The 13,588-nt window shown below is 41.6% G+C and overlaps 2 protein-coding genes across 2 annotated transcripts in view; both read right to left on the bottom strand.

The window, feature by feature from the left end:
• The window catches only part of LOC132402348 (calcium-activated chloride channel regulator 1-like), a 70,011-nt gene extending 61,084 nt beyond the window's left edge, over window positions 1–8,927 (bottom strand). The window contains exons 1-4 of the mRNA XM_059985226.1: window positions 8,769–8,927; window positions 8,149–8,292; window positions 5,051–5,201; window positions 4,444–4,552 (exon numbers count right to left, since the gene is read on the bottom strand). Of these exons, the coding sequence (XP_059841209.1) occupies window positions 4,444–4,552; window positions 5,051–5,201; window positions 8,149–8,292; window positions 8,769–8,927 (563 nt within the window). The remainder of the gene's footprint in view (window positions 1–4,443; window positions 4,553–5,050; window positions 5,202–8,148; window positions 8,293–8,768) is intronic.
• A 337-nt stretch (window positions 8,928–9,264) lies between these two features.
• The window catches only part of LOC132402346 (calcium-activated chloride channel regulator 1-like), a 122,840-nt gene continuing 118,516 nt past the window's right edge, over window positions 9,265–13,588 (bottom strand). Inside the window, exon 16 of the mRNA XM_059985225.1 lies at window positions 9,265–9,444. Within this exon, the coding sequence (XP_059841208.1) occupies window positions 9,265–9,444 (180 nt within the window). The remainder of the gene's footprint in view (window positions 9,445–13,588) is intronic.

Here is a 13,588-nt window from a genome sequence, read left to right as displayed (position 1 = left end):
TACTATATCAGTGTAGCTTTTCTTAAATAAGGAGAGCTAAATTGAATGTGCCTGCAAGAAAATGAATCTGAAGGTATTATACAGTGCTTTGGTAATAAATTTTACTTTAACTGTGACCACCAAGTTCAGGAACAGTTATTATTCTTCAACTATCAGGCTTCTGAACCAGTATGGACAACCTCACTCACCTAACACTGAACTGATTCCAGAACCTATGGACACACTTTGAAAAACTCTACAACTCTTGTTGTATTTGAGGATTAGTTGGTCGTGTGGCTCTGATGAGATGGGATGGTGGTGAAATGGGATTACATCTTTAGAAAGAGGTGACAGCATCAGAGAATACTGGATCTTTGTGGATAAACTCCAAGGGCATAAAGACCATTAGAGGAATCATATACAGGCTTCCAAATATTAGCCAAAATGTGGTGTTGAGATTCCAAAGGAAACTGAAAATGTCATGTGATAAGGATAATATCACAATTGTAATGGGGGACTTCAATATGTAGGGGGATAGGGAGAATCCGATTGGTGTTGGATAGCAAGTGAGGGAATTTGTTGATTACCTATGAGATGGCTTTTTAGAGCAACTTGTGCTTGAGCCTTCTCAGGGTAAGACTATCTTAGAATGGGTGTTGTGTATTAACCCAGATCTTATTAGGGAGCTCAATGTAAAGAAACCCTTAGGAGGCAGTGATTATAACATGATTGAATTCACACTGCAATTTGAGAGGGAGAAGCATAAGTCACATATATCAATATCACAACGGAATAAAGGGAGTTACTGAGGCATGAGAAGGTGGATTGAAGGAGGATACTGGTGGGGATGATGGCAGAACAAAGATGTCTGAAGATTCTGGGCATAGTTCACAAGGTGCAGGACAGACATGTCCCCCAAAAGAAGTTCTCAAATGGCAGGTGTAGGGAAGCGTGGCTGACAAGAGAAGTTATAGACTCCATAAAATCCAAGGGAAGTGCATACAAGGTAGCAAAAATGAATGGGATGTTGGATGAATGGGAAACTTTTAAAATCCAACAAATGCAACTAATAAAGCTATAAGTAGGGAAAAGATGAAATATGAGGACAAACTAGCCAAAAATATAAAGCAGGATACCAAAAGCTTTTTCAGTTATATAAAGAGTAAAAACAAGGTGACAGTTTATATTGGACCACTGGAAAATGATGCTGGTGAGTTCGTAATGGGGAACAACAATATGGCAGGTGAACTTAGGAAGTAGATTGCAACAGTCCTGACATGGAGTAATGTGAGTTGTTTTGGGCTCTTGCATTTAGAAAGGGTGTGCTGAAGCTGGAGAGGGTTCAAAGAGGGTTCTCAGAAATGATTCCAGGGTGAAATGGAATTAGAGGACCTACTCATTGGAGTATAGAAGAATGAGGGAGGGATGGAATTGTGTGAAACCTATTGAATGTTGTAAAGCCTAGAGTGTGTGGATGTGAAGAAGCTGTTTCCTATAGTAGGGGATTCTAGGACCAGAGGGCACAATAGAACAATTTCCCTATAGAACAGAGATGAGTTGGTATTTCTTTAGCCAGATGTTAGTGAATGTGAGGAAGTCATTGCCAGAGACATTTGTCCAGGCCAAGACATTGGATATATTTAAAACGAAGGTTGACAGGTTCTTTATTAGTAATGGTGTCAGAGGTTATGGGGAGAAGGCAGGAGAATGAGGTTGAGAGGGTAATAAATCAGCCATGTGGAATGATGGAGCAGCCTCAATGGGCTAAATGGCTGAATTCTGCTCCTATATCTTATGGAATTTAGGGTTCTCTGCCCCCAGGACAGTTGTGCCATTCAGTTTGATGATGGCTGATCTGCCCTGGGTCACATATCCTCTTATCCTGGAGGAGATATAGCATGGTACAGGTCCTACGGACAAATGAACCCATGTTGCCTCATTGCACCCATATGGCCAATTAATCTACTAACCCGTGGGTCTTTGGAATGTAGAAGGAACCTGGAGCACTCGGAGAAAACTGCACAGTGATGGGGAGAACGTCCGGACACCTCACAGCTGTGTCGGGAATTGAACCCAGATCACAGGCCAGTAATAGAGTTACTCCAACCACTGCACTACCAGAACAGCCCTGTGCAATATCCCCATTGATCTGTATTCCCCAATTTTTCAAGGAAATATCTACTTCCTCTTTCAATTCCCCCTCCCCCCACCATTGTGTAAAACTATTTTAGGTTCTTCCACTTCCACATTCCAGCACCTGCCATGTTGTGCCCTGTGATGACCTTGTCTGTTTCATTATAATCAGTTATTCTTCTATCTCCAAAGAATATCCTGCCAATCCAATTTCTTTAACTGCTCATGACAGGACAACCATCTCATCTCAGGAAGTGGCTGAGTGAATCTCTGTCAAAGTGCCTACTATATCAGTTTAGCTTTTTTTAAATAAGGAGAGCAAAATTGTAAATGCCTGCAAGAAAATGAATCTCAAGGTATTTTACAGTACTTTAATAATAAATTTGATTGTTTAACTGTGACCACCAAGCTCAGGAAGAGTTATTACCCTTCAGCTATCAGACTTCTGAACCAGTATGGACAACTTCACTCACCTAACACTGAACTGATTCCACAACCTATGGACACACTTTGAAGGTCTCTGCAACTCATGTTGACAGTACTAATTATTTATTTTAGGGTTTTTTGAATTTGCATAGATTGCTTTCTTTTGCACATTGATTTTTTTTCGGTCTTTGTTTGTGTATTGTTGTTTATCGATTCTGTTGTATTTCTTTGTACCTTCAGTGAGTGCCCACAAGAAAATGAATTTCAGGTTAGTATACAGTGATATATACATGAGAAAATCTGCTGATGCTGAAAATCGAAGGCAATGCACACAAAATGCTGGAGGAGCTCATGATCAGCCATGATCTCAGACTCAAGGGGCCGAATGGTCTACTTCTGCACCTATTGTCTACTGTCTACTGTCTAGCAGGCCAGGCAGTGTCTATGAAAAAGAGTAAATAGTTGATATTTCTGGCCAGGCCCCTTCTTCAGGACTGAGAATGAAAAGGAAAGACACCAGAAATAAAAGATAAGAGGAGGGGAAGGAGCCTAGTTGGAAGGTGATAAATGAAGCCAGGTGGGTGGGAAAGGTCAAGGGCTGGAGAGGAAGGAATCTGACAGGAGAGGAGAGTGGACCATGGCAGAAAGGGAAGGTGATGTGAAACTAGGAAGAGGTGATAGGTAGGTGAGAAGAGATAAGAGGTCAAAGTGGTGAATAAAGGAAGGGTGGGGGGGGGGGGGTTGTAGGAGGGAACTTTCTTTACCAGAAGAAGAAATTGATATTTATTTCAATCAAGTTGGAGGCTACCCAGACTGAATATAAGGTGTGGACCCTCCACTGAGAAGGTAACCTCATCCTGGCATAAAAGGATTAGCTGCAGGATTAGGCAAGGCCTGGGTTTTTCGAGGCTTGGCTGCAGAATTAGGCAAAGCCTGTGTTCTTTGAGGTTTGGCTGCAAGATTAGGCGAGGCTTGGCTGCAGGTCTAGACATTGAAGTCCTGTACACGACAAGGCACATGGACAGAACAAGAACCCAAAGCCTTGAGTTGATCTTGGGACAGCTGAATACAGAGCCTTGGTCTTGAGAGAACAGGAACACAGAGCCTTGGTCTTGACAGAACAGGAACACAGAGCCTTGATCTTGAGAGAGACAGGAACACAGGGACATGGAGCACAGAGCTGGGACCCCTCCTTAGCAACAGGAATTGGGGCCGGGGCTCTACACAGAGTCAGGAACCCACCTATGGAGCAGGACGTAGGGCCTGGACTCGTACACAGAACACAGAGAGACGGTTCCTAACACAAGGTAGCAGTAAATGGCCGGATCTAACTGGTGAAGGTGTGGACACAGAGAGGGTTCCAAACAATAATAGACAGTTCCTTATTTAGACGCAGCAAGGCTCCGGTCTTTCTCCGGTGGTAGAACTTGATAGCAATACAGGCGAGGAGGCAGGCGAGGTTGCAGACAAAGACTTCGAGGGAGGGCTGAGGAGGGGGTTACTAATACAGCATTTGCTCTCAGAATCTGAATCAGAATCAGGTTTAATATTCCTGAGATATGTTGTGACATTCGTTGTTTTGCAGCAGTGGTAAAATATGTACACAATATATTATACTGTATATTTTCCTATATATACTGTACTGTTGTTCCAAAATAAACTCGATTCTCATATTCATTATAATATACTCATCACAACGTGCCTTATTTTCATGTCATTGGAAAACTGGTATATTTTGTACCTGACCCTATCCTCCAATATAAATAATAGACAGTTGAGATAGAAATGCAAACTATTTCTATTTCCTTTTAGCTATGATAGACTTGATTAGAGATCTCTTGGGATCAATAAAGTATGTCTGTCTGTCAAAACCCAAAGAAAGTCATGCAGTTAGATTTGTCATACCTTGTTGCTTCTATGTTGCCTTCCTCTGACCAATAAAATGGAACCATATCATTATATTCATTGAACACACCCCAGCGAAGATGGGCCCACTCGTGGACAAATACTCTACCTGTTAAAACAATTTTATTTTTAAATAGTGAATTCAATATTTTCATGTTCTTAGAGGTACGAGAGCATCTGAGCAGCTAGGTCAGTTATCTGAGCAACTGCACCTAACCTGTGTCGAACTTGCCCAGAAAGCATCACATAGAAAAAGAAATGTACCGGTACTATAAACATTAGGTTGTTAAATCATGCAGATGGGTAGTTGATGAAACATTAAGCTTTTTTTTTTATTAAAACAGAACAAAAAATCTATTATTTGGTATTATTTACACATCTTGCTTATCATTGCACCTTAAAGAGTTTTTTTCTCTTTCTCTCTTTCTCCCCATCTCTCCATCTCTCTCTCTCTCTCTCTCTCTCTCACTCTCTCTGAGCAATCATGTTGTTGTCTGACATGTTGAAGTATCAGAGGTGCTAATAGCCTTCAATAATTCTGATGTCCCTTCAGCAGTCAGAAACAAAATGTATTAAAAACAGTGCAAAGTTATTTAAAACAATTTACCTTTTGGACAGTAAACTGAGGTCATTTCATCATTTAGTAAGAAGTTTGGGGTGAAGTGAATGTACCGTCCCTTCTCGCCACATCCACCATACTGCAGAGTGTACGGGGCATCTCCATGTTTAAGATAGGGTTCAGCAATGATCACTTTCGCCTATGAAAGAAATTGCAGTTTTCCACATGAACGTCCCTGCACATGGCACAAAAGGACGACTTTCTATAGCAGGAAGATTAATACACTGTCTGAAATTATATTACAAAAAAGCCTAAAGATCCAGTGTTACTCTTGCTCCTCTTCCCCTCATCAGTGCTTGGCTCTGATCCCCCACTTTCCCTTATTCCAATTGTTGCCACACCCCACTCTCTCAAAGTTCCTGGATCCTCGGCCACGCTGACCTCCAGTACACGGATCCCTATTGACCTTGTGTGCCAGATTCTCTCCTACAGGTATATTGCCTAATGCCCTTTGCTGTTCAATTCATCATGCCTCCAGAGTCTGTCCCCATGCTGTCCATTGCCAAATGTCCTCATCCATCTCTTGAGCTCTAAATGAAAGAGCCAACTCCATTTTAATATTCCTGGACATTGCTTCCATGGGTCTGTGGCAGAATAAAGTGATAAGCCCCTTCCATTGCTCCCAGGCACAAGGTATCCCAGTACTACTGGAAATGAGACTACTTCCTTGGCAACCTTGGGCAGCAATATAGATAGATCTTTGAAACCTGCACAAACACCGCCTCACAATATCTCCCAAAGGTGTTGGGATTCAAGGCATCTCCCAATGACAAGATTATTTACAGGGTTGCAGTCACATACACCCCTTCTCACCATCTCAAGCAACAACCCCACCCCCCCCCCCACAACCTACCCATGACAACCTGGCACTGTTTCACCATTATTAAGTCCTGTACATCCTCCATCAAAGGTTATTGCTATTGTTCCATCCCCCAGTGCTACCAAGTTGTGGGCCACCCACAGCAAGCCTGTTAGCTTCTTGAATATTCTCCTAATATTATTAAAGACTCAGTAGAGTTCCAAAATGCCACAGTCCATTCATCAGTGCTTTCAAGCTCATGTACACCAGGCTTTTAGGCAGGTAGAGGATCCGACAATCATCAAAAGAGATGAAAATAAATAAAACTTCAGATGCTGGAATCTGAAACACAAACAGAAGTGCTGGAAGAACTTAGCCAGTCAGGCAGCATCTACAGAAAAAGAGAAAGCTGTCAAAGGTTTGGGTCAGCAGCCCTTCCCTGTCTGCTTGACTGGCAGAGTCCTTTAAGCATCTTTGTTTATGCTTCAAAGCCAATTAGTTACTGATGCCCTCCATTGGTCGCATCCCAGCTATCTAAATGATACACATGCCTGGGCAGTACAATATGGAGAGCAATCTATTGCCCATTTAGCAAGCTCCTGCGCTCCATGCATCTGATGAATCCAAAGTAGTGGCAGTGACTGATACAGTTTGTCACCAGCAAGAGTGCAGGAGTTGCCAGTCAGCATTGAACTTACTGCCTTAGGCACTCCTGCTCTGGATTTTTCTCTTGGGATTTACTCCCAAAGGTATAATTCCCCATGAATGCATATAGCCATAAGGCAGCAGAGGTTTGAGATCAGAGTTTTTCCTCTCCTAGCTGAGCTGCCAACCACGGATGACGAGCCCCTTCTGCCCAAAGTGACTGGTTTTTTAGTTATCAAAAACCTGTCTTTACCCGTTCTCCTGTCAGTAGAAATAGTCCTGCCAGGCTTAGTAGCTCAGCCAAATGTGAAGGTCAGGAGCTGGACATGGTTGTCAAAGGCAATTTGAGATGCGTGCCATTGGGAATATTCAATAGGTGGTGGGAGCTTATTCCCACTAGCCCCTGCCCCCAGCTATAACAACCTTCAGAATCCAATGAGTTACTACTGTATGCAAAAGTCAATAGAGTCAAAGAATCATAGGGTTACAGAGAATAAGAACCGTCCATTTGGCTCAACTCACCCATGCTAACCAAGAATTGCCACCACTGACGATAAGGAGTATGTACATTCTCCTCATTGCCATGTAGGATTTTCCTCTGGACGCTCCAGGTTTGTGTTAAGGTTGGTAAGTTGAGGGTATGCAGAGCTGGCACCGGAAGTGTGGCAACATATGCGGGCTCGGACTGCATTGATCGTTTACACAAACAACATATTTTACTGTATGTTTCGATGGGCAGGTGACAAATAAACCTAATTTAGTCTTTAGTAGTTGCCTACCTGAGCTCATCACATTTGGCCTATTTCCCTCTACCGCGGGTTCCCAACCTTTTTTTATGCCACACAGCCTTACATTAACTGAGGCGTCCGTGGACCACAGATTGGGCACCCCTGCAAAACATTTCCTATCCATGTGCCCACCTAAATGTCTGTTAAATATTGAGATTGTAAATACCTCTATCACTTCCTCTGGCAACTCGTTCCATATACCCACCTCTCTCTCTGTGGAAAGGTTGACCCTCAAGTCTCTCTTCGTTTTGTCCCTTCTTAACTTAAATCTATGCCCTCCATATTTAGACTCTTCAGTCCTGGAGATGTTAGGGTAAGTTTATTGTGGTGAGTGCGTGGAATGGTCTGCAGGCTGCGGTGGTGGAGTTGGAAACGACAGGGTCTTTTAAGGGGTTCCTGGATGGCTACATGGAGCTTAGAAAAATTGAGGTCTGTGGGTAAAGCCTAGGTAGTTCTAAGGTAAGGACATGTTCGGCACAGCTTTGTGGGCCGAAGGGCCTGTATTGTGCTGTATGTTTTCTATGTTTCTATGTTTCCATTACTTGCAAAGCCCCAGCAATGACTCTAGCAAACTCCAATTAATATATGTTTGTTTCTAAGAATAAGTTCCACTTCCATTGTGAGTGTGGCATTTCCATGGCTCTATGAGGGAGACTATTAACTGAATGAGAGATTGTAACTGTAAGAAAATCTTTAGAAGCCACTGTCCTGCCAGGTCTACCCTTACAGTTACTTTGCTGCACTTCTGCAACTTTGGCACAAAATTCTCACATGTGAATAGCAGTTCTGGGGAGAAGCTCCAGTTGTGGAAAGTCACTCAGAGCAGTTTAAGTCTTGTATCCCTCTGTTCCTACCTTCTCATATGATTGAGTAGTTGGTCTTTGAAACATATGTGGATTCGGTGGCCAGGTAGCAGGCAGCAGGATTTTTACATCCGAGAAGTAAAGTTGATGTTCTGTAGCTTCATACATGTAGGACGAGGCTTCAATCATCATTTTCTGCAAAGCAAACATGGAATTTTTATTTTTATTTCTATTTTGCCACTGCTTATTTAACTATCTATATATACTTACTGTAATTCACAGCTTTTTTCTATTATTATGTATTGCATTGTACTGCTGCCTCAAAGTCAACAAATTTCACAATATTCTGACTCAGATTTCAGTAAAGAGGAGAAGGGGGAAAGAACATAAAATCAAGAGATTCTGCAGATTCTGGAAATCCGGAGCAACACACCCGATGTCCTAGAGAAACCCAATAGGTCAGGCAGCATCTGCGGAGAGGAATAAAGAGTTGATGCTTTGGGTGGAGACCCTTCAGTTGGACTGGAATGTAAGACGGAAGAAGACGGAATAAGAAGGTAAGAACATAAATATGCCTTTAACTCTCACCAAATTCTAAATTCCAAGCAATAAAATGCAATGCAAATAACATACAATGAACAAAACAATATAAATTTTAGGCACCACCTCACCTGAATGTTTTCAATAAGCTTGGGATTATACTGGGTACTAGGATTGATAGCAATGACAATGTTTCTATATCCATTATTGACCACTTTTACTCTGGAGCAGTTTAGAAAGCAAACGTTCAGGTGACAACAGAACATGAAGCCAAAGATTCTGTTGAGCATCTTCTCAGCTTCAGTTAAAGCTTTTTCTGCTGGAGAAAACTACTTATAGTTGAAGAGGTAGGTTGGACAGTGACACCCATATCCTGGGAGTGTACTAAAAAGGATTAGAGGAGGGTTGCACTGTTGTACAATACAAATGGGGAACTGGTTGAGAAATGTCAGCCTATTCAAATTATCTTTTAATTTGATTTCCCCTTTCAGAACTGGTGCATCACTGGCAGAGACAACATTTAGGAAGCTTAAACTGAAAAAGAGTTGCTCCAGATACAGAACTAATGGAATCGATAGAATTTTACAGAAAGCTGTAATGTGATTTAGGTCACTCTGAAACTGTGTTTCAAATTATCCCCAGGTGTTGTCCATCTTCTAAGATCCTTTCTCTCCCAGGATGAGGTCTTTGGAGCTTCTGTTGGCTTTCCACTGGATTTATGTGGAATGGGATTGCTAGCCCCATGCCCAACCCTCCTCCTGTAGCAGCTGGGCCGGGACTGTCCATGGTGGAGTTCAAACCGATAAACTGGATGGTTATACAGACATCAATAGTCAAAAAACAGGAATGTCTTATTAAGGATGTGGTTAAAAAAAAAGGCAATTAGAAAATAATTATAAAGGTAATTCAGAGTCAACTAGGATTTCTGAATGGGAACCATGTTTAACAAGTACTTAAGAGTTTATTTTGGAGGTTTTAATTTGAAGGACAAGGAGGAACTTGTCAATGTGTATGGTGTATAAAGGCGATTGGGGCACTGCTCCTCCCTCAGTCTTCGACATGGTCGTGCTCCCTTTTCACTGTTAATAAAAGCCTATCGTTGACTTCCAGTCTCCTAGAGTTATTGATGGTGCATCAGCCGCTAAAAGATCTCCACTCATGTTCTTTCACTCCAGGGAATAATGTCCCAACTTATTCAACCTTTCCCAATAACTCAGATTCTCAAGCCCCAGAAACATCTTTGTAAATGTTGGAGTCACAGAGTCATAGAAAGGTACAGCAAGGTACAGGCCCTCCAGCCTATCCAGTCCATGCCAAACCATTTAAACTGTATATTCCCTTTGACATGCACTGGGACCGTAGCTCTTCACACCCCTACCATTCATGTACCTATCCAAACTTCACTTAAACATTGAAATTGAGCTCCCATGAACCACTTGTGGTGGCAGCTCATCCCACACTCTCAGGACCCGGCCCTCTGAGTGAAGAAGTTTCTCCTTGTGTTCCCCTTAAACTAATTGACTTTCAGCCTTAACTCATGTCCTCTGGTTGTAGTCCCACATAACCTCAGTGAAAGAGCCTGCTTGCATTTACTCTATCTATACCCCTCATTATTTTGTATACGTCTCTCAAATCTCTTCTCAATCTTCTATGTTCCAAGGAATAAAGTTCTAACCTATTCAATCCTCCCTTATAACTCAGTCCTTCAGACCTGGCAACATTCTTGTAAATCTTCCTATAGAACTGACAATGCTGCAACAATCTCTTCAATTCAGCCTCATATGCTGAAATGGACTCCGCTTCCTTTTGATTGACTTCTGAAACCTAAATCATATTGCAATCAACAATGGTTTTGGATCAAAACGTTCCCGCATTACTTTCACGATATCAGCAAAGCTCATTTCAGCTGCTTTGGTAGAAACAGTCAAACTTCTAAGCAAACTGTATGCCTTTAAATCAAATGCACTCAGCAGAATTGGCACACACTTGTCACAGGCTGTTCCATTTGCTTTAAATACTGCACAATCTTCTCAATATACAATATTAAATTATCTCTTGTGATCAGACATGTCAATCTTTCCAATGTAGCCAAATATTTCTACTCTTATTTGTGATTATTATCACCCAGTACTCACTGTTTATGAACCTGTGAATTCTTCTGTTTTCTGCCTTTTTGTTTCTGTCGTTTCCCAAAGAAGCATGTGCTGTGCTGTTTTTTTACTCAACCATTTCTTGTTGCCTTTTTTTTTCAACTGGAATGTCTCGTTGCACTTCAACAACAAGGGAGATGTCTCAGGTTCATTTAAAACTTTCTTGTCACCTGTTATAGCTACAAAACATCAAACTAACTGGAATGGAAAGCACGAAGAGCCTGGAATACAAGTATAACTTCTTTTTCACTTTAACTGAGGTGTCATAATGATGTCTGATATTCATATACTTTGTACATATAACCATTATTGAATTATATAGACAACAAAGAATGCTTAATTAAACTAATTGTAAATTTGGACTTAGAAAATTAGAGGACGAGTTTGATGAAAAGTTAGTTTATGTCCTTTGCAAAACCTCCTTGCACAATCTGTTTCCTGCCCTATGGGACTTAACTTGTACTGCAGGATAGCCACAGGATCCTTTTTCTTTTACCTTTCCAACCCTACTTCTGTCATACAGAATCTGATTCCCTTTTCTTAGACGGGTCTAGTTCCTATTTATAAAATAGACCCCATACTCTATTGTGCACCTACAGTACAATTTCTCTGTAACTGTTGTTTTACCTTGTACAATCTCACAGCACTGTTATAATTTTTATTTATTTAGAGATACAGCATGAAATAGACCCTTCTGGTTCTTCGAGCTGTGCCACCAGCGACCCACCAATTGGAGAATGACCAATTGTCCTCTAGCTGGTAGCACCTCAGTTACTGTTTTTAAACAGTAGAAACCGGTTTTGACCATTTTTAAACAATGTAGACCGGTTTAAACCGGTTTTAGCCAGTATAAACTGGTTTAAAACAGTTTTAACCAGTATAAACTGGATTTAACCAGCAAAATCCTGTTTTAACCTGTTTAAACCAGTATATACAGGTTTAAACTGGTACCCTACTAGTATAAACCGGTTTAAATGGTTTTAACCAGTAGAAACATAATTTAACCGGTTTTAAGCTGTATAAACCAGTTTAAACAGGGTTAAACCACTTATAACCAGTTTTCTACAACAACACACACAAAATGCTGGTGGAACACAGCAGGCCAGGCAGCATCTATAGGGAGAATTGCTGTCGATGTTTTGGGCCGAGACCAGTTTTTACCAGTATAAACTGGATTAAACTGGTATTAAGCAGTTTCAACCAGTTTTTACCATTATAATCCAGTTTTAACCAGTTTAAACCATACAAAGCGGTTTTAACCCATATAAACCAGTTTAAATCTGTTTTAACCTGTAGAAACATGATTTGACTGGTTTTAACCAGAATAATACGGTTTTACCAGTATAAACTGGTTTTGACCGCTTTTAACTGATATGAACAAGTTTAAACAGTTATAACCAGTTTTTACCAGAATAAACTGGTTTAAATGGTTTTAACCAGTATAATCCGGTTTTAAGCGGTTTATACCAGTGTAAACCTATTATGACCAGTTTCAACCAGTTTTAAATGGTTTTAACCAGTGTAAACCAGTTTTGAATGGTTTAAACCAGTATAAACCTGTTTAAACCAGTTTTAACCAGTAAAACAGGTTTTAACCAGTATGAACCAGCTAAAACCGGTTTTAACCATTATAATTGTGCTTTAACTGGGTTAAACCAGTATAAACCAGTTTAATCCAGTTTTAACCAGTACAAACTGGTTTAAATCAATTTTACCAGTATAAATTGTTTTTAACCGGTTTAAACCAGTTTTAACCAGTTTTTAGCAGTAAATAGCCTCATGCCTCCTCATTAGCCAACAAGGCACAGCTGTGCCGACACTTTCTCAGGAGACTGAGGTGTGCAAGACTCCCAACCCCATTGAAACAAGAGTTGGCCATAGTTAAAACTGTCCACTGTCTGGCCAATCGGCCGCCACGCGACAGGACTGCTTTGATGGTGTCAACTACAATGTCTTCCATGATGATGATGTCTCCGAGTTCACGTATGGGGTCCTGAGTTTCATCCGAAGTGCATTGAGGATGTTGTCCCCCAGAAACTGGTCAGGGTCTATTGAAACCAGAAAGCCTGGATCAGCAGTTCCGTGCGAGCAGTACTTACTGCATGACACAGGACTTACTTTGCTGGCAATCAGCAGGAGCTCAAGAAATGCAGCTATGATCTGTGAAAAGTCATCAAGGCAGCAAAACAACAATACAGGGACAAGATCCAGATACAACTTTCCACCAGCTGCACACTCAGCTTAAGGAAAGGTCTGTACACTATCACAGACTTCAAAGCTAAATGCTGTGAAATTTCCAACATCATTGCCTCTCTCCAGATGAGCTAAATCTTTTTTACGCTTGATTCGATATTGCCAACACTGAGCCCCGGAGGAGAGCTGCCGAAGTGACCTGCACGTTGGTCATCCCTGAGGCTGAAGTACGCAGGTGTTTCCAACGAGTGGACAGTCGCAAGGCCGCAGGACCGGACGGCATCCCAGGGCGGATACTCAGGATGTACACAGCACAGCTGGCTGGTGTGTTTACAGACATTTTAATTCCCTCCCTCTCCCATTGTAGAGTGCCCTCCTGCTTCAAAACATCCACCATTGTTCCTGTACCTAAAAGAGCCAAGATAACGTGTCTGAACAACTGGTTATGTGTGAACACTTGTTATGTGTGTTGAACAAGCCAGATGGAATTGGGGTCCAGAGGTGACCAGCCACTCCCCCCCCCCCCGGGAACTATGCTGCTAATGACAGAGAGAGATGAAGAACAGAGGTAGAGGCATCTGCCACAGATAAGAGAGAGAGAGAGAGAA

This window comes from Hypanus sabinus, chromosome 11 (genome assembly GCF_030144855.1).
Source record: "Hypanus sabinus isolate sHypSab1 chromosome 11, sHypSab1.hap1, whole genome shotgun sequence".
Lineage (NCBI taxonomy): Eukaryota > Metazoa > Chordata > Chondrichthyes > Myliobatiformes > Dasyatidae > Hypanus > Hypanus sabinus.
The sequence above is the reverse complement of the archived record's forward strand: the minus strand, read 5'-3'. Positions and strand labels throughout refer to the sequence as shown.